Source organism: Leuciscus leuciscus (genome assembly GCF_965113295.1).
Source record: "Leuciscus leuciscus genome assembly, chromosome: 13".
Taxonomy (NCBI): Eukaryota; Metazoa; Chordata; class Actinopteri; order Cypriniformes; family Leuciscidae; genus Leuciscus; species Leuciscus leuciscus.
The window spans coordinates 8,613,365-8,641,281 of NC_138737.1; the positions used below are offsets into that span (position 1 = coordinate 8,613,365).

Below are 27,917 nucleotides of genomic sequence, written 5' to 3' on the forward strand. Positions count from 1 at the left end.
TGTTCCAAACAAAACTATATTCGTTTTGAGAATATTGTTTTAATTTGATCACATTATCCTCCAGAAAATTACAAAAATTTTACATTATAGTTAGTGTTTCTCACTTTACACCTTTCCATTCTGATATATACGGAATAGAGATGGATGGATGGATGATGCTTTCAAAGGTTTGGGTCAGTACAGTTTTTTATGTTTTTGAATGAAGTCGTCTTATGCTCACCAAGGCTGCATTTATTTAATCACAAATAAAGTAAAAAACAGTAATATTGCGAAATATTATTACGATTTAAAATAGTGATTTTCTATTTTAATATATTTTAAAATGTAATTAATTCCTGTGATGGTAAAGCTGAATTTTCAGTCTTCAGTGTCACATGATCCATCAGAAATCATTCTAATATGCTGATCTACTGCTCAAGAAACATTTCTTACATATTTCTCTAAATGTATTATACCCTTTTATAGAAATACTTCCTCAAATGCTAATTAATTTTTAAACATTACAAAAGACACTGCATAACAGCAATGACCCATACATGTTTACATGTTTCCTCTGTATGACTTAAACATCTTCAGTTCAATATATGCAAAAGAACAAGAACTGCTTTATTGTAATGAAGAGGGAACCCAGATATTCATAAATCTTGTATTCTATCTGTGTTTGACTCTAGGTGTTATGATCATGCATAGTGCTGCATCTTTGCATGCTCTGATTAATGGCACCTGCTCATCATATGCGTATCTGCATATGAATGCCGTGTGGTTATATCGATTCACTCCTCTGTCTGTCCCTCTCTCCCCCTCCTGCGTACTGCCAGGGTCATTAAAACCCCTGCGCTCCCTGCGTACAGTGATCATAAATCATAATTGCATGTGCATTTTTCCCCATTTGTTTAATGTTTCTGTCCGGGACAGCAGAAGGAAAAAAAAAAAAGCGAGCGAGAGAGATAAAGAGAGAAAGGGTGTTCCTGGGAGAGATTTAGTCGTACTAGATAAAGCTGTGATAGTGGCTCCCAGTACACCTACCATATGCCGCAGAGAGCTGCCGGGTTGTGCTGGTATGAAAACATGAAAGCTTTTAGTGACCTGGTGGGCAGCGTATGCATGCCAACTCCTGTTGTACCCTACACAGATGGTATTAGTGGACCGTCTTTACCACAGACACCACAGATCCATTTTACGATTACCACATTTCACCTCATCTTCACTATTTCTCCTTTTTTTTTTTCACTGTACTTCTTTGCTCTGATACACTGTTCTCTTCCTTCCTGTGTCTTTCCCTCCTGTGTTGTCATCAATTTTGATGTATTCCTTTTTGGGCTAATCTGATTGGACGATGCTCCCTGAATGGGTTGGAATACATTGAATGTTAGTGATAGCAAAGAGAAGTGTTCTAGTACAAATAAATAATGTCTATCTGTAATGACTCGAAGAGTTTAGACTTTATAAGCTTGTACAGAAGTCCTATTTAATCAACAATACAGTAAAAACAGTAATATTTTAAAATATTATAACAATTTAAAATAACTGCTTTCTATTTTAATATATTATTTAATAAAACAAATGTTTAATAAAAATGTAATATTTTTAAAACGTATATAAAACAAATATATATACTTAAAAATAAATAAATAAATATATATATATATATATATATATACACAGTCTTCCAGTCTTCAGTGTCACATGATCCTTCATAAATCATTCTAATTTGCTGATTTGCTGCTCAAGAATCATTTCTTCTTATCACAGTTGAAAATGTTTTTGTGGAAATAGTGATACATTTTAATATGATTCTTTTAATATGAAGTTTAAAAGAACAGCATTTTGTTTGAAATGGAAGTTATTTATAACATTATAAATATGATCAATTTAATGTGTCCTTGCTGAATAGATGTATTAATTTCTTTCAAAATAATCCCCAAACTTTTCAAAGGTGGTGTATTTGCTAAGTACAAAAGTACAATGAATTGAACTTGCTGCCATTGTCAGCATAAAAAGAAGAGTAAAAAAATTTACAATTTAAATTTTGAATCACAGGTTTTCATCTCAGACTTTTGAACCCCACTGATTTTTCTGTCTTTCAGTGAAATAGTTTTTTCACATTTTCATCTTTAGATTGGGATGTGAATTGGTTTTCTATATATATTTTTTTTATATGGATTCTCTCACACATTTGGTGTGTCTCAGTGATATCTTTGTTTTCTGCAACGCAAGGGAACCTAGAGGTCTAGTAGTTTCTCTCTAGGTTCCTGATTAGGAGTTTGCTTGGTAAAAAATGCTATGCTAGTTTCTTACTTGACTTTTCCGCTTCTCCCTTGAAAACCAAATGGAGGACAATCCAATTTATGCCTGATTCCATCAGTCTGCTCTCGAGACATTAGTCCCTGACCCCCTCACACACGCACACACATAAATACAAAAACATGCGCTCACACATACATACATACATACATGAACACGCATGCATTCACACACAGAGCTGCATACAGGACTTCAAATAAATTTGAACATTTATTTTATTTGCAACATTGCAGAATTAGTCATTGCAATTTTTTAGATGGTTGAGATGGATCAGATATAGGCGATGCATCCAACAAGTGTCCATCTTACATATAAATTCCTTCTGTACTCTTTAAAAAGCATCCCAGGATTGAACAATGTACTTAATTAAAAGAGGATTTAGCTATTATTCTAAAACATAGAAAAAAGTGGTATAAACTAGGTGTGAACAGACTACATTTAACAGGTGTATGTCTCAATCCATTTCCCATGAGTCATAGCAGTTTGTGTGATAGCCAACCTGTTTGTCTGCTGTCCCCGTCCACACTGCCTCTTTTTGTCCATACACTAGCTGACAGCTGTGAACCAGAGCTCAGGGCCGATGCGGATGTTGCCCTGCACACAAGATTAGTGAAAGAAGATTATGTTTCGTAAAGCCCTCACTGTTTAATTATGGCTATATGTATTTATGTGCATCTCCATATCCTTTGTCGACCATTCTCATGAACATCCGCCACTATTATTCTATCTAGAAAGAAAGAGAGAGAATTCTGCTTATTTTTACTTCTGATCTCTTAATATTTGTGTTTATGTGGGTAAAAACCATAAATATTGTCCTTAATTGACTCATTTCTATAGTTAAAAATATATTTCCAATATGATTTTATGTAGCAATGTTTCCCTTACAATGATGTACCATGGTAACCACAGGTTTTGGCAGAATACCATAGTTAGCTATTGTTATAAGTGAAATCAAAACCTTATTTATCATTAAAGCACTTTCTGTCATTTTAAGTATTTTTTTTAATCAGTAGTGACTAAGTTACCACCATTTTTATCACAGTCACAAAAATTACTGTAGTAATTATGGTAAAACCAATGTTTAAAACTGTTACCTCAGGTGAATATTTGGTAGTTTTTTTTATATATATCAAATCATTTTGAAAATTATTTTCTTTATCTCTCTTGCGTCACAAGAAAAAAAATGTATTAATTAAAAAATAATTATAATTTTTAATTAATAAAAAAAAGCTATTTCTGTTTGTGTTGTTGCATTTTATTATGTAAATGACTAGTATTCCTGGACTCTGTGTCCTGTTCAGAGAGAAGTAACTGTCTCAGAGAAAGGTGAGGAGAGAGACTGCATCAGTATTCTGTTCGTCTAGTGGGATTTTAACCGGCTAATCCAATCAGAGAGCCTCTGGAGTCACTCTCTCGCCTCTCCGTAAACAATAGCATCTGACTCTGGGATCGTTTGAGAGCCCTGGCCCTGCTTCAGTGAAGATTTCTGTATTTGGAACAATGGGATCAGACTTTAGCAGCACCTGATTGACAGGCCCATTTGCCATCTCTCTAATTTGGAGAAGAAATTTCACTTGGTTACAGCTTAAAAGAACGAGTTTCTGGCCGCTCGTTGTAAAATCTTCCCGCTCTACTGACATTTGTTACGACATCCGCTTCAAACATTACAATGCTCATGATAACTTTCGTTAACTACAGATAATCCACTTCACCAGCTAATTACTCTTCGACAGCGATGCCATAGAAATATACAGAGTTACGCTTGTTTCTTTGGCGCATAAGGTCGATGCAACTAACCTATTTTTTTATTTCACTCAACAATGCAATTTTTTTACATTTATTAAAATTATTCTTCAAGTGTACATTGAAGGTGGACTCGACCCATTTATAGAGATCAGATATCATGGAGTCTTGATCCTCTTGAGGTGGGCTCTCTGTCTTGGGCCCGTAAACATCCGCTTAGCAATACCCGAGCTCTTGAAGAACAAAAATTTCATAAAACTTCATACTAAAAAGTAACATTAAGTGAAATTAAAAGACTATTTTCTTCAGTAGTTTTTGTTATGTGTTTTTATGCTTCTTAGTGTTGCATTGTTAGCTTTTCAATAACAGTAAAGTCTACTTTCAGATTTCTAAACAATATGCATGACCAAAAATATGTATGACCTGTATAGAAAATCCTCTGTACAAGAGTCTGTACAGTTGGCTTATGATATTGTCAATAAAGTTTGATGTTGTGACAGGGAGACAAGCGTGCAACATGCCGTTAAACTCTCTCCGTAGTTCTCATTGGGTTCTGATGATCTCCACCAACCACCCAGCCAAAACAATACTGCCATTTATCATCATTATAAGACTGAGAAGGCACATTGAACTGGCAATTATACCATAATTTGGCCTGACGACACGTCATCCGCAGAACTTCCTGACCCTTTGAGCATTGCATTCCACTGGATTTATATCCACACACATGCAGGATCCTTAATCCCTAAACATTGCCCTAAATATGGCTTTCTCTGCATCGCACCTCTGAAACCACAAGCCGTGTGGCAATTTGTCACCAGCTCACCAGGCAGATTGGTCCTATTGAATAAGCATCTATTGTTGTGTGATGCCCTCAGTCCCCGCGGCTAAACCATCCGACACGGTCCCAGCAGGGGACAATGAATAGATCATCCCAGACCTTTATACACATACAGCACGATGGCCTCATAGCCTCGTTGAGCACGCGGGTCAAAGGCTTGTTCATATTAAACTGGTTTATATATCCACCCAAACAAAGTCCTCAAGCTCCTCTGATCCTGGTTACTTGTTCAAAAGTCTGTTTTGGAGGTTAAAGGATCTGATTGTTTATCTGACAGGAAATCAATGTTTAATTTGTTCTCCTAATCCCTTCAAAGTCCAAATCAGCTGTTTTAGGTTCTATCATGTGGCGGTAGTTGAACTCAACAGGCAGGGCTTACACTTGAACATGTTTGTTTGTTTTATGGTCCTTCTTGGAGTCTAAGTCATTATGGATAATGATTAGAAAGTGTCTGAAGAGTTTCACAAGAGTTGGAATGGTTTGATATCTCTAACTCAAAATGTCATTCTTTTTCTCCCACAGGATGATGAGGGACAGACAGCACTACACTACGGTAAGAACGCAACTATGCTATGGCAAGAAAAATCTCTATTCTTACAATTCAAATGTAAGTCATCTATGGTAAAGGAATGTTTTGGGTTTAATGCATCTTTCACAGAACTGTATTAAAGGATACCAGATACTGATTATATGAAAATCCATCCACAGGAATTTCAACAATAACAAATTAATAAATTGTCAATATAGACCAGTTTACACCTCAAATAACACTTTTTTTGTTCTGAAGAATTAATATAACTGTTTCAACAAAACAAAAATGTTATTAAATTATTATTAATTGGTCATTTTAAACCCTATATAATGTCTTGTCCCATAGACTTCCATGGTAAATGGATTACTGTAAACACACTTTTTGTTTGTTTTTCCAAAGTGAGGGATGAGTATTTTTATGAGTGATCTTTTTTCTAACTATGGTTCAAACGGATTGGGTCGATAAGCTTTAAAAAAAAAAAACACCAAGGCAGTATTTATTTTACCGAAAATGCAGTAAAAACATTGCAAGTAATAATGTGAAATATTTTTACAATATAAAATAATTGTTTTCTATGTTAATATAGTTTAAAACATTATTTTATTCCAGTGATGCAAAGCTGAATTTTCAGCATCATTACTCTTCAGTGTCACATGATCCTTCAGAAATCATTCTAATATGCTGATTTGCTGCTCAAGAAACATTTCTTATTATTATTAATGTTGAATACAGTTGTGCTGCTGCTTAATATTTTTTCTTGAAACTGATTTTTTTCAGGATTCTTTGATGAATAGAAAGTTCAAAAGAACAGCATTTATTTGAAATAGAAATCTTCTGTAACATTATAAATGACTTAACTGTCACTATTGTTCGGAAATATTTACTCTTTTTGGTGGAAATCTCTATAAAATGATTTCTGAATGAAGTTCTTGTCCACCTGAGCTCACGTTACGGGAGAAAGGTGTATTTGTGTGTGAGTGAGGGTACATTTGTCCCCACAGCCACACGTGTGGTAAACAGAACCTGTAATAATCACCAGTTGTCCCAGAGGAAATCAACAGTGTTCCTCTGTCATGTGACACTACACATGGGCGGCCTCCAGGCCCTTGTTCTCTATGTGTGTGTGTGTGTGTGTGTTTGCCATCTGTCCTCAGGTTGGTCGTGTGGCAGGGTAGACGCCTGAAGATGAGCACCCCTTAGGGAGGGGGAGCAGAAAAATGATGGGGGGATGGGATATAAAAAAGTGACTAATAAACATAAGCGATGAACTCAGAGAGACGAATAGCACAGAATGAAAATTCATTTCCACCTCTCCCTGTGTGGGGCCATGCGGCTGACACATGATTAATTGAGGGGTTTACAGCACGCTGTAAATTGTTCTTCTTCTCTACGGCTCCCCAGAGGCGCGAGGGGCTTTACGGCCCAAGGACCCGCACGCGTGCCGAAAATAAAATACAGTAACAAAAAAAAGAAAAGGAAAAATTCGGAATCTTTTTTTGTTGTTGTTGCTTCCTACTTAAAGTGACCGTTAACCCAAAAATGTTGTTTTAGACCTGTATGACTTTCTTTCTGGCATGGAATTCAAAAGAGATATTTCATACAGTGGAAGTAAATGGGGATCAAGAACAACCATGGTCACCGTTTACTTTCATTGTATGGAAAATAGCAGTTCTGCAACTACTTTTGTGTTCCACACAAGAAAGAAAAAAAAAAGTCATGTGAGTTTTAGAACAAAATGAAGGCGAGTAAATGACTGATTGAAAAATTATTTTCATTTTTGGGTTCTTACGCTTTCATTCCTTTCCTTGCTAAGTTGCTAAGGAAGTAATCTTTTTTTTTTATTCTTTTTTTTATATATACATTTGCATTTAATCATTTAGCTAACACTTTTACCAAAAGCTCAGATATGAGAAAAAGCACAAGCAATTTATTAATTCAGTAATTCAGAATTTTAAGAGTATTCCATTTTTTTATTAATTTGATCACATTTTAATCAAAAATGTATTTTATAAAAATTTTGAAATGTTTACCTGCCATACAATTAAAATAAAAAATAAAAAAACACTGCCTTTCAAAAGTTTGGGGTCGTATGATTTTATTTTATTTTTTTAAAGAAATTAAAAATTGTATTCAGCCAGGATGCATTAAATTGATCAAAAGTGACAGTAAATAATTTTACATTAACACAAATGTTTTCTATTTCTAAAAAATGCTTACTTTTTCAATTAATAAATGCTTAAAACATCATGGTTTCGACAAAAATATTAAGCAGCACGACAATATCATCATTGACAATATTAAGAAATGTTTCTTGAGCACCAAATCAGCATATTAGAAATGATTTCTGAAGGAGCATGTGACAGTGACACTGAAGACTGGAGTAATGATGCTGAAAATTCAGCTTTGCATCACAGGAATAAATTACATTTTACAATATAGTAAAATAGAAAAAGTTATTTTAAATTATAACAATATTTTACAATATTACTGCATTTTTGATCGAATAAGTGCAGCCTTGACGAGCATAAGAGACTTCTTTCAAAAATATTTGAAAAAATCATACCGACCCCAAACATGTGAACGATAGTATACATTTCAAGGGGATCTCGAGTCATTTATAGAGATCAGATATCATAGAGACTTGATCCTCTTGAGGTGGGCTCTCTTGACTTGGGCCCATAAACATCCGCTTAGCAATACCCGAGCAATCACATGGCAACATGCACACTCTTGAAGAACATTCTTGTGCTTGCCTTCTCTTTCTCCCCCTCCTTCTTTCTTATCCTTTCTCTTCTCTCATTCTCTCCTGGTCGCGGGTCTGAGGTTAAAAGCTACTCTTGTCACTCAGGGTTTTCCTGCTGACATCAGCCACTCACCTAAGAGTAAGAATAAGGAGAGCATTTCCCTCCTTTTTAAAAGAAGGCAGTAGTTGACACAGACGTGAAAAAGCACTCAAGCTTAGAGGATTGTCTCTGCATCAGCGTGGCAGGACACACTAACAGAGTTACAGAAGTGCTGGCCCTCCCTGCCCTGCAGCCTCCTAATGGGCCACAAACTGCCAGTGGGGCACAAACGCTCAACCACAGGTGCAGTCGTCATGTGTACTGTAACAATTACTTTAAGTGTACAGGTGAGGATGCTGTGTTTTTAATGTCTATGCTGTGTTTTTAATATGCTTTAAGACAAACCATGTGCAAATTCTCAACACCACTGCTGAGTATTTTCTTTTTAAAACTGCAGTTTGAAATCGCCAGTGTTTCTGACGTCACAAACTACCTTGTAACCAATCACGTCAACGTGAGTTTTAGGTATACAATTATTGACTACAGGCGGACTTTAACATTTTCTGTTTTCATTTTTCATTTTTTTTTCATTTTAGCATTTTGTCATTTTTATTATTTTTATAGTTTTTATTAATTTTTATTTCAGTTTTTGTTTTAGTTATTTTAGAATATTAAGTTAACCTAAAAGAAAAGTTACTATAATAACTTCAGTTAACTATAATAATGTTAGATTTTTAGTGATATGATTCAAATTAATTTAAATGGTTAAAATATAAGACAATTTTAACAATAAAAAAACTCTCTCTCTCTATATATATATATGTAATGCATGTTATTACAAATTTATTATATCTGCTCAGCATAATTTCATCAGTTCAGCAGTGCACTGTTCAAAAAATGTATTTGCAGTTAGAGAAAAAAAAAGAATTTTATTAGAATAAAAGGCATATAATTTGACATGAAAATAAGGTAAAAACACTTGCCTCTAATTCCTGCTACAGACTGTGAGATTTCGGCAATCCTATAAGATCATTACAAATCACACTGTACGACACGGATCTAATAAACTTGGGTACGACATGTATGTAGACTGTACGATGATGACACCTATTGAATCGTAGGCTACGACACAAGTTAGAATAGAAGAAAAATCGTACAATGTAAACCGGGCATTAAGTGCTGGTCTAGCAGTATGTGTGTGACTGACTCCCGTGCACAAAATACAAATAAACCCAACAGGATTTGAATGCTTGTTTCTTGTGTTCCTTCTCTCTCTAGCCTCAGCTTGTGAGTTTGCAGAAATCGTCGAGTTACTCCTGAAGGCCGGAGCTGACCCGTCAATCAAAGATCAAGAAGGCTCCCTTCCAGAGGAGGTGACAGAGTCTAGTGCCATCTCCTCTCTCCTGCGCCAGTATACTGCTCCTAAAGGCTAAATCTCACTCTGTGAAACCCAAAAATCAAACCCAAACCACATGATCACCATCCTGTTAAAAGTTTATACAAACTGTGCTCCTTATCCAGATGGTACATGCTGTCAAACCAACAATAGTTCCCGAAATGAACTCGATCGGTTCAGCATTTTAGAACTATTCTAGTTTATTCCATTTGGCTGCGGAGCACCGATGTTATACTTTCAAACAGTTAAGTTCAGACAAACCTGTCCTCCCTGTCCTAGAATGGTACATTCCAATGAATGTGTTACTGTTGTTACTATTAAAAACATGGAATCTCCTTAACATGGTGTCTCCTTTTTCTGCCATATGCACTGTTCTTTAATTATAGCATTACCAGAATCCGCACACATTTCTTTAGGAAGTCATTACAAAATGGTTTTATTTTTAGGTCAGTGATTTTCAACTGCAATATACAGCAAGTCTGACAATAAAATGTACAATATGCTTCAGAATCATGGTAGATGTCAAGCATTGTGCTATATATTATATACAATGACAGAAATTTGGAAATTTCTATTTGAATCTTTATGGTTCAAGAACACAAATAATACTGGGTGACTTGAACATTTTCCAAACAACCAACAAATAGGAATCCTTAAAACTTTGTTTTACTCAAAGCTATCTAAAACAATGGGATGATCCTGTCTCCAATTGTGCGGTCATATTTACCATTGTTCTGTTAAATTTTGTGGGCGAAATCCAGTCATTTCAATAAGAATCCACACTTTCGTGTGTTCGAAAAATGTCTCCATGCAGATTCCCCTCATGTTCAGTTTGGTCATGGGAATATTCCATGTTGACCAACAGAATGATGCTTGTTTTGAAAGTGAGGAATTTTGCAAATATAGCCCTTATATAACTGCACCTTAAAATCGTCCTATGACTTATTAAATAAAAAGGGGGCTCAAGTGGAGGAGTGAAAAACATTAGCCTGGGTTTGGGCCTGCAGAGCTGCATCCCTCCTCAAGAGCTAGATCCTCTGCCAGTCACTTTAGTTATTCCACAGACAGGCAGGAATTATGGTATTGGTTTGTTTGTAAAGGCTGTTTGTCCCTTATTCCGGTAATTTCCATAAATCCGCTGGAGTTGGGGGAGGGTCAATGCCGCTGACGGCATCCTCCGTGGGCTTGTCTGCACGACAGTGACACTAAGCCCATTATGTTTCCATTATGTGCCTCAATTTCCCACTGAGCTCTTCACTTTTGACATGGACTCCTCTAAAATCATGTCCCATATTGCTCAGCTTTCTTTACTTAACGTTTATGCATTTTTACAAGTCGCCTCTCTGGATGCTTCCCTAACACCATTAGTGCCAGATGGTGGAGGTTTGTTACTCTCACTCTTTCTCTCTCTCTCTCTCTCACTGTCCCTTTCACTTTCTCTCTTTTTGTCTATCTCTTTCTCCGGCTATTCAGCTGCTTGTCCAGCTTAAATGGAATGGCACGTACTGGACTACTCTTAATGCAATGCTTTACTCCAGCCTTGCTTAGAATTTGCCAGCCAGCAAAATATATTGAAAAATATCCCACTAATATCTCAAAAATAATAATTTGTAGTTAAAATATTGGTGCTTGGTGTGCTATATGTAAGGGATACAGTACAGTCAGCCAAAGTCAGACAAAGACTCCAGCAATATTAAAGTAATATTAAAACTGAAAATGGTGCCAATCGCAATTGTATGAAACAAGACAGCGCAAATCGGCAGAGTGATACAATAGACATATAAGTAGTGCCGGTTTCAGACAGTTACCCAAATAAAGTGCTGCAGAGATGACAGATTTTTGTAGGTCAACCTGGAAGTTAGCGTCACCCTGGTTCCCTCAACAAAAACCTGGATTATTTCAGAAAAAATAAACTATGTGACCAGCAAATGTTTATGATTCTTAAATGTTCTGTGCAAGATAATCTTCAGAAACTTTAATGGCTTTTAAAGTCTAAAAACAACTGCCAAAGGTAAAAAGCTAAAAGTATAAACGAACTACACTAATGTTGCCATCACTAATCCAACAACTCTTTCATTTTTTATTTAAAAGCATTTTAGTTTGCAAGAGCGAGATTATAAACAAAGAGGCTGTGAAAGCGGACTAGTAAGTAGATTAGTTGTGGCTTTTATTCTCACCAACAACCTCTATAGACCCATTTAGACACTTATTAGCAACCACTTTTTTAAGACACATAAAAGCTTAAAAAAAAAATGTAAATCACAAGACAAAATAAAATAAAATAAATTCACACATCTTCTCCAGTTCATATCCTCTGTTGAGTCTGTCGAGGTCAGGAGTCCGCAAGTGAAAACAAACACTGGAGAGCTGCTTTATACTAGAAATTTAAGTGTAATTCTAATTGAAGGCAACATGGACACTTTTTTTTTTTTTTTTTCATGTTCAAGTATCTACCTTTTTCACACAGAACAACCTCCTAGATAACAACCAGTCTGGTTTCAAAAGCAGCCACTCAACTGAGATTGCCCTGCTCTCGGTTATTGAAGCTTTGAGACGAGTAGCTTCCAAATCATCAGTACTTGTCTTGCTGGATCTCATTGTCTGCTGCTTTTGGCACAATTAACCACCAGATCCTCATGTCCCGCAAGAAATGTCTTTCAGGCAGGCTGAGATGTGAGCAGCTACCGTTGGATCATCTGGCTGGAATGAGAGGTAGAGTTGTGTGTCATCAGCGTAGCAGTGATGGGAAAACCATTTTTATAAATGACAGATTCTTAGTGATTAAATGTTGATGGAGAAGAGAAGTGGTCCAAGGACTGAGCCCTGAGGCACCCCAGAAGCTAGTGTTACGACTTAGATACCTCACCCCTCCACGACACCCTCAAGTAAGACTTGAACCATTAGAGTGTGGTTTCTGAGATGCCCTTCGTCACGAGGGTTGACAGGGATGAAGGACCACCACTTTCAACTCAACCTTGCAAAGACAGAACTGCTTGTGGTCTCAGCTAACCCAACTGGTTGCCAATTGCTGCTTGCATTAAATTCGAGGCACTGTTTGCCTAAAGAACAACCACTGGTTCTGCACCTCTGTACCTAAACTCACTACTTCAGACTCATGTGCTCTCTAGAACTTTGCATTCTGCAAGTGAACGGCGCCTTGTGGTGCCATCACAAAGAGGCACAAAATTACTTTCACTGACCTTTACCTTGACTGTTCCATGCTGGTGGAATGAACTGCTTAATAGGGAATAATCACAACACTTACATATTGTTGCCTTATTGTTGGTTTGATTGCTTTTATTGTTCTCCTCATTTCTAAGTCACTTTGGATAAAAGCGTCTGATAGATGATTAAATGTATTGATTTAAAGTATTTGATTGTATAAAGTGCTATATAAATAAACGTGAAGTGACTTGGAGTGTCGAATTGCAGAGCTCTTGCAAACATCCATATCGCTATTATGCTTTCTTAACTGCTGTTTTCTCGATGTTTTTATTTTTGTTGTGTGTTTATTTTGTTATTGAGAGGAAAGAGAGCAGCACATATTTACATATTCATCTAAATGTTGCGCTCAGCAGCATAAGCGGTGCCGGGATGTTCGCTAAAACATTTTACCCCTGCAAAGGTATTTCAAAATGATTTTTATCCCTAAACGAAGAACAACAAAAAAAACTTTGCTGTGAGTAAATCGGGGCCTACGTGTTCTGACGACGTCAGATTTCAGACCGCTGGATGGTCCGTCCGTTTGACCTATCAGAATCAATAGGCTATTTCAGAGAGAGCCGAGTAATAAACATGAGTTTAAGTCAATCAAAGGTAGAGGCCATTCTAGTGTGTATAGGCCATCAACTCAAGAGCTGGGTTCTATATTACATGCAAATGAAAGTACTGCTCATTAGGCAACACCTCTACAGTTATACTATGTTAGCGTTTGTCCGTGCAAAATGACCTTTCTTTATTTGTATGGCTGTTGAATTAAAATGCCAACTCATGTCACTGAATGCCATCAGACACAGAAAAATACCCCGTATATGCTGCCCAGATTAAATTTAGGCTGAATAACTATTTGCATGTTAATTTATTCCTTCTCACCCGGGAGGCTGGTGAATCGTTGGCTTCAGGAAGTTCGTAATAAAAGCTCGCAGATCGATGATAATGGCATTTGCGCTTGTGTTTGTCATCTTTGCAAAAGCAACAGTGCAGGAATTTGCTCAGATTTATATGTATACTAGTGCTGTAAGTGGCGTGTAAATTATCCCAACTGTCTTTGTCGCTGTTTATCTTTGTAAGACTGAACTATTAAAGGCTGTACATTAATGGCCGCGGCAGCTCCAATCAATGGCTGAGTGAAATCAGCTGGTTTGAGGCGTGTTTCCTTGCAAAGAGCGACTGTTTTGCGATTAAAGTCCTTCTTTTCAGGTTTATTCCATAAATATTGCTTTCATACCAGAAAATCGATACTGTTTCCAGCTAAACGCAAACTGAAAACACAATCTAACGATATTCATTCTATTTTAGAGACAATTTGGCCGCCTTTCATACGTTTTTATGAATCGGATAGTTTAGGACGTGGTTTTGGGACGCAAAAAAGTTGAAATGCACCTTGTGGTTCTGTCATAGCATAGCCTATAATATATTTCTATTTTGTTAATATCAGATCCAATCCAATCCACGCGACTGAGAAAGTCTTTTGAATGTGGTTATTTTCCCCACAGTTGTGTTTTCTGGCCGTTGAGAACATCAGGCAGCCTGCTTGTCCTCATTTCATGGAGCAGTTTACAATTAGGTAACCTTTTAGGGGATTAGGGAAGGTTTGACTAAACAGCAATCTGCTACAGTCTGTGGAAGCAGAAGGATGAGCTTGTGGAGCCGGCGAACAGATTTGCGTCTGAAAGTTCCACATGTTTGTGTGTGTGTGTGTGTGTGTGTGTGCGGTATAGTATTTGCAGATTTTTTATTTTTGATTCCATTGTTCTTGGTGTATAACCCCAATGTATGGACACATGTAGATGATTTTTGTAGTTCAAAACATTAATACCGAAAATTAAGTAATTGCTGACGTGCACAATGCAACCAATTTACAAAATAAATAAAATAATCCGTGCGTTCAATGCTTGAAATACTATAAAGTGAATAATTAAAATACTCCAATGGCATTATTGTTGTGAATACAATTAACTAATTAAGATAGAGCCCCTCGTGAACACTTTAAAATCATCATTAAACATGGTGACATAGTTGAGTTTAATGACTCTAAACCATGGGAGGTTTCTCAACACAAAGTTAGTGTAGTGAGGAGGTTATACATTTTGTTTTTACATATATTATTATGACATTATTTTGAATTATGTGCAATGTATTTGTTTATCTGAATGAGAATCAAATAATTTATTTACTATTAAAAATAACTGTTAGCTGTGTATAACTTTATAATCATTATGAATAAAAGGGTGTGAGAAAAGAAAAAGAAGAGAACCATCGCAGTAACCCAAAGACAATTCGGCTTTATTTCTCCATATAGATTTGACTGTACACAACTCATACCATTGGACAGAAGGCATATAGGACTAAATTCAGTGCTCTTTTTTTCAAAGATCCATAGCAATAAATAATGCTCATGAGACAAGACTGTGGACACCTTTTGAGACTTTACAAAATTTACAGCCATTAAGACTAAAAAAAACAAAAAACATTTCTGAATGGATATTTTTCTTTTTTCTTTTTTTCCATGTTGCTTTTTGTTAGCTTATGTTCACTCTTTCAGCAGCGTCATCTTTACTCAGTCACCATTATGTGAGTCCAAATTTTGCAATAACAAAATTGAAATTATTTTCCTTGTGTTTACAATTGTGTCACCAGTTTTATAGTTTTACATCAACACATACTCTTTCCCATAATCCAACTCTTCATAATACTGACATTGGTACCCATAACAGGAATAAATAACACAAAAACCTCATAGTTGTTGCTAAATGTGTTAAATAAGAAATTTCCCTTTCACATTTTTTGCTTGATAATAATTGGTCAGGCCATACTTGTGTCTGTGTAATGGCCCAATCACATATTCTGATTAAAAAAAAATTCCACTGCTGTCATCTGCTCTGAAATAAATTACATTCTAATGCATGTATGATATCTATTTTTGCTCATGGAGCAATAACTTAGAATAGCAATGGAAAAACAAAAGTATTTTGATGGTTATACCAACCTTGTATATTAAATAGTGACGGAAATAAATATGAACTTTTATTTTAAACTTTTATCCAGCTTGTTTTGTTTCATTGCTTATCCAGGATGCCTGAATTTAACGGAAAAGTGTTGAACAGACAGGGACCATTGACACAGAGATTTTTTGAAAATTCAGAGCAGTGCATGCGGATTCGTCCTTATTAAAAAATAATCTTTATCTATTCTTCAGACCTAATGTGAAGGGCCACCTCTAGTAGAGCCGTTTACAAAGTTTCAACTATTAAAATCCCAAACCCTTGTAAGTAGGAAAGATACACTTGTGCCACTTGTTTAAATATCTCTCCTTGCTCGGTGCACTCCTCTCTTTACCGTATTCAGCCTGCCCTGTGCAGTCGAGGAGGAACATAAAGTGCGTCGCCATTTTGAACGTGGGCGGTTCTCTTCCTCATTCGGAAACATGCATGGGCCCTCTTGTTCTCAGAAAGTGGTGGATCGTGATTGTTTTTCCAGGGTGGTCTGGGGTTTGAACGCCATTCTCAGCCGCACGCCATTTCATGCTGGAAATCGTCCAATCCAGTTTTGAGAACAATGAAAAAATACGAGTTACAAAATTATGATACAGCGCAGACATTCCACGACGGGTTGCTCGTATCAATACGCCATTCAGCAAGGTTGATGTAGCTGCCATTTTAGGCCTACCAAACACCCTTGCCACATAAACATTTCGCCACAGTTCTGGGAAAGATGTCTATAAAATCTTCAAACGTCTTTGTTCATAGTACCGCACTTTCCATTTTGACATTTGACCTCAGAACTGGGAGTGGTCCATTTCATCGAGCCATGAGGCAGGGCTGGTGGGGAAGTCTGGGTAGCCCGTGCTACTTCCTGTCGAGAGGTCAGAGGTGGGTCCTCCAGCCATTGCTCTCAGAGCTTGACCTACATTGGGCTGACCGCCCTGACCCATGATGCCGTCCATGCTGAAGCCTAAGTTGTTGAGCAGCGGGGTGTGGCCAGGGAGGGAAGTGATGGACGAGGGCGACTGTGGCAGGCCGTAGGGACTTCCTGCCCGCAGGTCATGGTAAGGCTGCCCGCCCCCCTCCAGGGAGAAGCTCCCGTTGAGCATGTTGCCGTTCGAGACGTCTCCGATGCTTCCGTACAAGCTGTTGGCGTGACCCAGGTCTGACAGGATCTGGTCTTCTGTTAGAGAGAGCACACAACATCACTTTTAAGATTGTTCTCACAATATACACCTACAATATTGTTCAAAAGTTTGGGGTCAGAAGAAATGAAAACTTTTATGTGCATTAAAGGGATAGTTCACCCAAATATAAAAAAGTTTTGTCATTACTTACCCTCAAGTTGTTCCAAACCTGAATGAGTTTCTTTCTTCTGTTGAACACAAAAGAAGATATTTTAAAGAATATTGTTAACCAGACAGTTGATGTTAGCCATTGACTTCCATAGTAGCAAGTAGAAAAATACTATGGAAGTCAATGGGTGCCGTTCAACTGTCTGGTTACCAATATTCTTTAAAATATCTTCTTTTGTGTTTAACAGAAGAAACAAACTCATTCAGGTTTGGAACAACACACAGGTGAGTAAATGATGAAACATTTTTTATTTTTGGGGTGAATATCTCTTTAGATTGATCTAAAGTGACAGCAAAGACATTTATAATGTTGCAAAATATTTCCATTTCAAATAACTGCTTTTCTGAACTTTCTATTTAAAGAATCCTGCATTCAGCTTTGCCATCATAGGAATAAATTCAATTTTAAAATATATGGTAACACTTTACAATAAGGTTTCATTAGTTAACATTGACTGCACTTCTACAGCATTTATTCATCTTTGTTAATGTTAATTTCAACATTTACTAATACATTATTAAAATCAAAGGTTGTATTTGTTAACATTAATTAATGCGCTGTGAACTAACATGACCAACAATGAACTGCTGTATTTTATATACCGTTTATATAACTTTAACAAAGATTAACAAATACAGTAACAAATGTATTGCTCATGGTTAGTTCATGTTAGTTAATACATTAACTAATTTAAAACAAATGAAGCCTTATTGTAAAGTGTTACCAAATATATTAAAAATAGAAAACAGTTTCACAATATTACTGTATTTTTTATAAACTTTGATGAAGATGAAGGCATCTTACCGATCCTAAGCTTTTGAATGCAGTGTATTGAAACTCTTACACATAGAAGAAGAATTGCAGTTATGAGAAAGACCTCATAAATATCCCATTTAAAAAGGAGATTACATGCTTCTGGAAGTATCTGAGACGCGGTGAGCATTTGTGATTTACTCTCTGTACGCACAGGAGCGCAAACCAGTCTCTGTTCTTTCAATAACAACAAAGGCACTGTGTGCTTCATCTCTAATTGACTAAAAGCTTCACCAATTTTATAGAGTTTGTGCATCGCTGCTCTCATTTCTCGTAAACACAGCCTCCCTTTGAAACCTGCTCGAGACTTTTACGAGTTCTCAAAACTGGCGGACAAAAATGAAATAATCATAAAAAAAAACACGTAGCAGAACCAAAAACCTCATTTGAATATTCCATCAAGTGGCATATTTGAAAAATAAAAGGAAAAGGGGAATTAAGAAGGGAAATAAAAATGTTTTTGAAAAGAATACAAAGAGAAAGAGGCATCATGGGAGATGTAAATAGTCTCACCTCTGAAACTAAGCTCACTATCGCTGAGTCCTGCGTCATCGGCTGAGCTCTCCTTCTCCGTCTTACTGGACCCTCGGTTGCGTTTGACACTTTTGTAGAACTGACCCCAGCGGTGCCGACCAGCGTCTTTCTTCAGCCGTTTCTCTTTTGCTCGTCTGTTTTGAAACCACACCTGTGGACCAAAAAGCCTCAGTCAGGACTCAGACAGCCACACTTTGAAGCCTTATTTGAAAGGTTGTCCTGAGTCCTGGTCTCACCTGCACCACTCTCATGTCCAGGCCTGTTTCTGAGGACAGCTGCTCGCGCACATGTCGTGCTGGCTTAGGCGAGTTCTTGTAGGCGCTTTTGAGTGTCTCCAGCTGTTTGGCTGTAATGGTGGTCCGTGGACGTTTTGCTCCTGTCTCTGAATCATCTGTAACACACCAATTTTAAAAATATGTAAAGTGTGTCACCTCTGTGCCACTAAACAGAACTGAATTTTCTACCACCGTCTGCCATTGGCTGGTTGAACAGATTCAAGCCTCTTAAATGTGTCTTTGCATATTATTATATTAGGATGAGTTAGAAAGTATTTTAACATGGACAAAATTGCACATAAAATATACACACACATACACACATATTATATATATATCACTTTTCACTGTTCAAAAGTTTGAGGTTGTTAAGTTTTTGAATGTAAAAAAAAAAAAAGACTCTCTTTTGCTTTCCAAAGCTGCACTTATTTGATCAAAAAAACTAACTAATATTGTGAAATATTATTACAATTGAAAATAACTATTTTCTATTTGAATATATTATATAATGACATCCCTGTGACGTCAAAGCTGAAGTCACATGATCCTTCAGAAATCATTCTAATATGCTGATTTGCTGCTCAAGAAACATTTCTTCTTATTATTATTATCAATGTTGAAAACAGCTGCGCTGCTTAATATTTTTTTTGTGTAAACCGTGATCATTTTATTAAGGATTCCTTGATGAATAGAAAAGTCAAAAGAATAGCATTTATTTCAAATATAATTTTTTTTTATTGAAAAAATTATAAATGTCTTTACCATATCCAAAACATATCCATTAAACAATAAAACTGTAAAGAAGAAGTTTAGAAGAAGTTCTAAATTAAATGATATTTTTTGTTATTTTTATATTTTTACTAAATTACATTATAACCAACATTTAACTGCACTGAAATAATTGTCACAATGAAAACACGTGTAAAGGTTATTTTGAAATCGACATTAGCAGGACTGAACTGAAGTCAAAGAAGTTAAGCATCTAAAAAAAATCATCAGGCAAAATGTCAGTAGCTCATCTACTGTGGGGTACAGGGAAAGAAGAGTTTGTGGGATGCTTTGAGTGGAAGTGCTCACACATGGCCAGTCGATACTCCCCTGAAACTGTCACACTGTGGCGGAAAAGGGAATAAATCTCCACGGAGAATGGCATGCCAGTGCGAGTTATTGGGGCCCTACCGTAAAAGTGCATTGCATCACTTAATATAATCAATCAACAGCCCACAGAAATCTCCATAAATACAGCGTGAGGGGCTTTCAGAGGCAGATCCATGAGAGGTCAGATCACAGATAGACTTAATATGCCAGACACTGAGACCCTACTAGACTGTAGTTAATGGTGATTTTGTCTCCTTACTACCATCCTGTTGCCTCCTCTGATCTCTCAGTGTCTCTCTATGATTGTAAAAGAAGAAGTTAATTACACCATCTCCACTCCTGAACTTTGCTGTCAGAATGATTTCCAATTGAGACAATTTCCAATCCTGTGACGTCGGCCGAGCCCGAGGCAAAAAATACAGTATATACCGCAGTCATATAAAAGCATATCCAGTTCATAGCCAGTTCAGCAACTACCTACAATTCTGATGGATCTGTAGTAATGGACATACTCACTCATGTATATAAATAATAATAATAAATGTTATAATAACACATTATTATTTTATATTAATTATATTTTTTATATTTTATTTTATTTTAAATAAATGCATGTAATCTCATACATACATTTTAAGATTTAAAGAGTCCAGACCTTAAATTCATTGAAAGTCTTTGGGATGTGCTGGAGGAGACTTTACAGAGTGTTGGACTCTTGCATTGTCAATACAAGATCGTGACCAAAAATTGATGCTCCTCTTGATGGAAATAAATGTTGTGGTGTTGTGGTATATATATATATATACAGCCACACATGATAATTGTCCTCCAGGAAGTGACATAATGTCACAGGTCTGTGATGTTTTGTAGTGTTATTGGATTTGCCTTGCTTAGTTTAAAACATTTAAAACATTTATGATTTTTTTTTAAATGGTTTAAAAATGTTAACACTCAGTCCCTTGGTAAGTAATGGTTAAGATTAGCACTTTATTTCTATCTATTCTATATCTATCTTGTCATTGTGTTAATCAATATAATTAATACATTTACTGAGGGTATTTCTGAAATTCTGATATAGTCATCTTATCCTTTAACTCAAGCATATTCATTTTTGAAAAAATGATGAATTTTAACAGCAGCAACCAATTGATGGCTCAAGAAGGCATGATTTACACTGATCTGAAGACAAGAGCTCACCATTTTGCTTGGCTGTTTCGTAGTCCTCCTTGCACACGAGCCTCCCGTCCTCCATGAGGTAGAACTCGTCCCCAGTGGCCAGCTGTCTGCTGCACATTACACAGGCGAAGCAGTGAAGGTGGTACACGAAGTCCTGAGCTTTCCGGACCACCTGCGTCGGGGGAATCCCCTGCTGGCACGATGCACATTTTGTCCCGAAACGCCTGAAAGTACACATACAATGTCAGGTAACACTTTACAATAAAGTCTCATTTGTAGGGGTATAACGATACCCTCATGACACGATTCGATACATATCACGATACTAAACTCACGATACGATATTATTGCGATGCTCCAAGACATATGATAAAAGGTTAACAAAAAATGTACTGTTGATTAAAATGCTAAATTTGGTATTACATTGTATGTGTAAATGAACAGGCTTGGTAACCCAATGCATGGGACAATGGTGACACCAGAATAAAAATATTCATGATTCTGAAGCCGAAAACTTGCTTGCACTCTGTCACTGACTAGATATATTTAAAATAATGTAGGCCACTTTTTACTGGTAACATAAGACATTTGGCTTTATTAGGACCCACAAATATTCCCCCATTGCATTATTATTATATTCAACATTATACAGTATATAGTGGTTTAATGTAGTACTGACACTAAAACTATTTTGGGTGAACTATATCCATGATACATATTTTGGCATTTTTGTATTGCGATATATTGTGACACAATATATTGTTATACCTCTACTCATTTGTTAACATAATCCTATATGCCTATCCTGTTTATATTTTATTGAGAATTTTCCCAGCAGTTTTTGGTTATATTAGTGACTTTAGTTTTTAGTTATAAAATAATACCTAAAAAGAATGTTCCACATGTTATGATTTGGTTCCCAAAGAAAACAAAACAAAGGGAAAGCAAAACTCAGAATACACTATTTTGATGAGATAAAAGCATTGGGAATGATTATATATTATTATTTTGAAGTAAAAAGATTAGATTTGCATGCATCGTTTAAGTAATTTTAAGTAATGATTGTTGATTTGAAAAAAAAAAATTTGAGGAATTTAAAAATGCATTTAAGAATATCTAAAACTTGAAAGCAATATAAACTATGCAGTTGTTTAAGAGGTGCAATGTTTTATATATAATCCTGGTTATACTGTATGTACTCTTGTTTGTACAATATGCTTAGTTCTAAACAAATAAAAAACTTTAACTTTTGATTTAAAAAATATTGGTAACATTTTATAATAAGGTTCATTAGTTAACATTAGTTAATGTATTAACTAACATGAACTAACAATGATCAATACATTTGTTACTGTATTAGTTAATCTTTGTTAACGTTAGTTAATAAACAATACAGCTGTTTTGTTGTTTGTTCATGTTAGTTCACAGTGCATTAACTAACGTTAACAAATACAATGTATTAGTAAATGTTGAAATTAATATTAACTAAGATTAATAAATGCTGTAGAAGTATTGTTCATTCTTAGTTCATGTTAACTAAACTAATGTTAACTAATGAACCTTATTGTAAAGTGTTACCAAAATATTTTATTAAATGCTGAAATTAACATTAATGAGATCATTAGATGCTGGCATTGTTAGTTCTTATTAACTAATGTAGTTAACTAATATTGACAAATCAAACCTTATTGTAAAGTGTTACCGAAATTCATTTTATAATGTAAGCATCATTACATCTTGTATTCCATTAACTGTGGCTATTTGTATAAGTAATAACGGCAAAGTTACAAACGCTCAGAATACTATAGCGAGCATCTTTGTTTGTGCTGGTCATGTCCCTGGAGTTGACAAATGGTCTTGATCAATGTAGCAGAGGCAGTGAGATTCACAGGAGAGAGAGAGAGAGAGAGAGAGAGAGAGAGAGAGAGAGGCCACTTTAAACACACGCACAGAACGGCTCATAAAGCACTGAGTCAGAATAGGCTGTAAATCACAGTGTGAATACTGCTAAATAAACCCTCCTTTTACTTAACCAAGGTGAAGTTTTTGCAACATTAACGGGAAGGCTCGCCCCCCGCACGCCCCCCTCGCCTGTGAACCGCCAGCATTTCCTCCTCCATCCCCCCCTCTCCGTCCTCCTCAGCACCACGCCGGTCTTAACATTAAAATCCCTCCTTTTGTCCCCACGGGCTTGCTAATAAAGTTAGCCTCCACTCTGAGTCTTGCTAGCGTTTTAGGTCTCATTGAAGCCTGTGACATTAAAACCTCTCAAACATGATTTGGTAAAAGCCACTACTGATCCTGTTTTGGATAAAAGTCAAACTTAATTTCCTTCCTTAAAGCCAAGGGGGAAAATCCAATCGCAAAACAGAAGAAAAGTGGAAAGAAAAGGAAGGGAACAGAGGGATGTAGAGTAAAAAATGCTAACTTGCTTTCTTAAGTTCTAATATAGCATTGGGAATTGAATTTGGGAACACGCAGTCTTTGCAGCCGAGTTCCAGCACACTGTGCTTCCTAACCTGACACAAGAAAAATGAAACACAGCACTTTATTAACAATGACAGAGAATCTATGTGCCAGCCTTTACTTGAACATAGAAGCACACCGACACACACTCACACACACACACACCAGTGCCAAACTGCACTAAAGGATCTGATGTGAAGAGATATGACAAAACTGTTGGCCGACAGTCTAACTTGAAGCAGTCGGTACTGTCATTTCCAGTCCTCGATAATGAATGCAGCCAATATAGTGACTGTAACAACAGAAATTAAATAAATAACATATCTCATCATATATAATCACATGATATATAATGATGTACAGAGGCTTGACTCCATTAACCACTTAATTTATGCATTTATTTCCTTGGATAAATAAAGGTGAAGTATTATTTGTTAGGAATTTGATGTCTATTTATCATATTTTGATAGATAGATAGATAGATAGATAGATAGATAGATAGATAGATAGATAGATAGATAGATAGATAGATAGATAGATAGATAGATAGATAGATAGATAGATAGATAGATAGATAGATAGATAGATAGATAGATAGATAGATAGATAGATAGACTCACTTAAAGAAATCCTCTTTGCAGTAGACATTCCCAGCGCGAGAGAAGCACTTGTCTGCCAGGAGCGCGTGACAGTCGGCGCACTTGAGGCATTTTGAGTGCCAATGACGATCCAGCACCTTCAGAATAAACTTATCCAGGATGTGTTGACTGCAGCCTGCGCACTGGGGGATCTCTGGAGGAACACACACGACACACCAGGGTCAAATATGCATACAGAAATGTTGCACTTTTTTAACACTATTTCTAAATAATAATAAAAAAGGGTTACACTTAATGGTAATTTAAAAAAGTTTCATTTTAAGTCATTAAAAAACATGCTTACATTATATAATGGTGGAAAGGTCTTTAGGTATTGCACTTTCAAATAAGTAGAAATTACGTGAATATGGTTCATGTATATTCATATAATTAAAACGCTACTGATCTGTAATGATCTATCGTTCGTATATATGATGATAATATATTATAATTATCGTAATAATTGAAGTTATTATATAAAGTGACATAATTATTATTTTTTTAATTGGTAGATATTCTATGTGAAATCAAGTCGTTTTGACACGGTGCAATGATGATCTCAGCATTTTACCTTGTTCATTGCATTATTAAGAAAATTATAACCTTCTGTTGTGAAAAATAATATAAAATAATAACATGGTGGGGAGAATACTGTTAAAACCTATTGATTTTAAAAATTTCATTAATGTTTACTATTTTTGAACATACAAGTACAAATCAATAAAAACGCGACAAAAATGACATCTCTGAAAATTACAACAATAGCCTATATAGGCTAATAGGCTAATAAGCTATAGGCTACTCCTAAAAATATAATTCTAATGGAATTACTATAATAAATACGACTTGAAACCTAAATAAATTGATTATACAAATACTAGTTAATATTAATAACTAGTTAAAGTTATATATATATACCTATATATGTATATATTAGCCCTGGCTATAAGTGATTAACATACTACGTTGGAGATCATTGTGGCAGCAAATTTAGAGAACATTCCACGAGACAACCTATGGGACCGGTAAATGGTGGACAGGCGAGGAAAGATGTCCATTTGTTGGTAAATAATCAATATCTCTGAAGAAAACGGCCGAGGACATGAGGACATTGAGATTGAAATCATATAACTGCTTCATTGATTCTTTAACAGAGAGAGTCTGTCACTTCAATTACTGATGCTCAAGAACAAGTGATCGAACAAAACAAACACAAAACACTGACATTTAAAACCAAACAGGACATAAAAGTATAAATGAATAAATGCAGCTGATCTTATTTGCTAAAACAGGCTAGAGAAAAACCGTTCCAGCGTTCAGACAATACTCGGTATTATTTCTTCAAATCACAATATCATGACATTTAATGTCGATATTTGACCTTTGATGCTCTATTCCTTCTGTCGGCAAGTTCTCACACGTGCTGTTTAAATGGATTCAACAAGGCAGACTATTCTGATATTATGACGCAAGAGGATAGTAGCCTAGTTTTAATAATATCAATTAAAGAATTTTGATCTTAGCAGGTGCTTAAATGCGTAATTACATGAATGCTTTATGTCATTTAAACCCACGACAAATGCCTCAAAGTTCATCAAAATCGACCTCTACAGCAACCGTAGCCAATAATGTCACACTGACAGAGAACAGTGTTACACACATACACACAAAACCCCACCAGTAACGCACGACACTACAATAATGCCGTAAACGTTAACTAAATAACAGAAATAGTAACATAAAAAGTAAATAGTAACATTTATATATATAAAAAAAACATTAGGCTACTTTATAAATAAAATACAAACAAATGTGCGTAGGATATAGGAAATTCCAAGAATTCCCATTTCCCATAAAATAACAGTCGTCATGCCTAATTTTTACTTAACACAATATTTTTCCAAAACAGTGTAATACCTTGTTAAATATACAGGCTAGTTTTTCCCACTGTAAATTACAAGGTAATTTATACTGTAACTTCCATAAAAACTAGGTTTTACTATATTTTACAGAACTAAATATATATAGGCCTATTGTATTTTGTAAACAGAATAATTGATCGTTCCTGGTATGGTCATATACAGTTAGCCAAATTAACAGTTTTTACTGTAGCATTTTACATGAATGTTCTGTAGGAATGTTCGGAGCGAGTAAAGCCTCGTGTGGTGCTGAAGGAACAGCTCCCGCCCGGCGCAGCTTCACTCACTCACCCGCCTTCAGCTTTTAACGCTCATTTACTCCAAGGATGTATTTGATTAGCCATTCAATTAAAAGATGGCTGCCATGGCAGGCCTTTCTTTAACATCAACGTGTGCATCTGAAATATTCCAATTAACTCACTCGTTTCGTCCGATATTACTGGTTTAATTTTATTTATTTGTTTCATTCAATGCATTCTCTTTTAGATCTCGTTTTCTTGCAGGCTTCTGTTTTCTGTTTTAATTACCCATATGTTGTTTTAAAAGCACCCTGTTCATTAGAATAATATTTAGATCCATACCGCAAGAACAGATTATTCTTAAAATAATCCTCACTTAATCCATCATTTATTCGCCAAGGGAGGCTGAGTAGCAGTATCTTTTAATCTTCTATCATTTAATGAAATTAGGCATTCGCCTGCACTGACAGACCTATATATCGCACACTTAACCTTTGGCCATTCTTTTGGCCAAAAAAACCAAGTGGTTCGTTTTCCAGCATTTTCTTCTGTGTTCACTCAGTTAAATGCCCATTATTATTTTATTACGCACGGATCTAGTGACTAAAATGATGCGTTCTCTTCTTTACCATAGACAATTACATAAAACAAGTCTGGCCCAAACAAGATGAGGTCCATCTGTACATTTCTGAAGCTCGCCTGTGAATAATTAGGTCAGCAATTTATCCAATTCAAACTCCATCTTGATTGTTAGATCAGATTATATAGGCCTAACACAGATTAATTTGCGACTGATAAAGACCAGATGCGAAGATAATATGAAATGCCATTTTTAATATAGAATGTTCATGTACTGAATCTAGATGGTCTTATAATCTCTATTTTATTTAAACAAATAACATGAAATGCACTCTGCTCCATTTAACCTCTGCATTATAGAGAAATCGGCTTAAATGATTTTTCTATCCGTCTCATTGTATCGTTTTTTGCAGCTTTTGGACCGCTGTCTCCATCCACAACAACTTATTAAGAGGTGCAATATATAGAACATGTAGCCTAATATTCTGTGCGATCTAAAATGTGTCTAAACAATATGCAATCAGGCTGGGTTTAATTTTCCTTTTATATTGTAAGATTCTAAAGCATTGCATTTACACAAGACACATTTTTATGCGTTACAGAGCTCAGTTATGAACAGATTCAAGAAGAACGTTTATCAGCTATCATCATAAAATAATATTTGGGATCTAATGCTCGAGATTAAATCAGAATTTATGATTATCAATTTATACAGTTAATGCTATTTACACTTAAAAGTCGTCTGATTTAATTGTACCACCCAGTTAGTCCCGGTGGCTCACTTATGATTCCCCAGTGGAGTTTAATTAAAAGCTACATGTTATTCCACAGTGGTGGCCTGCAGACGCCCGGAGGAGGCCTGCCAATTCTCTGATTAACTAATCAATATAGCCTAAGCAGAAGAAAAATCCCTTACGTTGCAGTGGCACTCCGAGGATGTCCGGCAGACCCTTCACCGCGCTCTCGCCGGGCAACACAGCCGCACTTTGCATCATTTTCATCCAGTCTGATAAAACGCGCAC

General features: G+C 35.9%; 2 protein-coding genes across 3 annotated transcripts in view; one reads left to right on the forward strand and one right to left on the reverse strand.

Moving 5' to 3' along the window:
- Positions 1 to 9,939, forward strand: part of acbd6 (acyl-CoA binding domain containing 6) — a 35,060-nt gene extending 25,121 nt beyond the window's left edge. For both annotated transcript variants that reach the window (XM_082187683.1, XM_082187682.1), the window contains 2 exons: positions 5,411 to 5,441; positions 9,482 to 9,939. In XM_082187683.1, coding sequence (XP_082043809.1) covers positions 5,411 to 5,441; positions 9,482 to 9,636 — 186 coding nt within the window. In that variant the 3' untranslated portion in view covers positions 9,637 to 9,939. The remainder of the gene's footprint in view (positions 1 to 5,410; positions 5,442 to 9,481) is intronic.
- Positions 9,940 to 14,745: 4,806 nt separating this feature from the next.
- Positions 14,746 to 27,917, reverse strand: lhx4 (LIM homeobox 4). The gene is made up of 6 exons (XM_082187289.1): positions 27,812 to 27,917; positions 24,141 to 24,312; positions 21,076 to 21,278; positions 18,742 to 18,896; positions 18,485 to 18,656; positions 14,746 to 16,985 (listed from the first exon to the last, which is right to left on the reverse strand). Exons 1-6 carry the CDS (start codon positions 27,894 to 27,896, stop codon positions 16,597 to 16,599), a joined length of 1,176 nt encoding a protein of 391 aa, XP_082043415.1. The 5' UTR covers positions 27,897 to 27,917; the 3' UTR covers positions 14,746 to 16,596.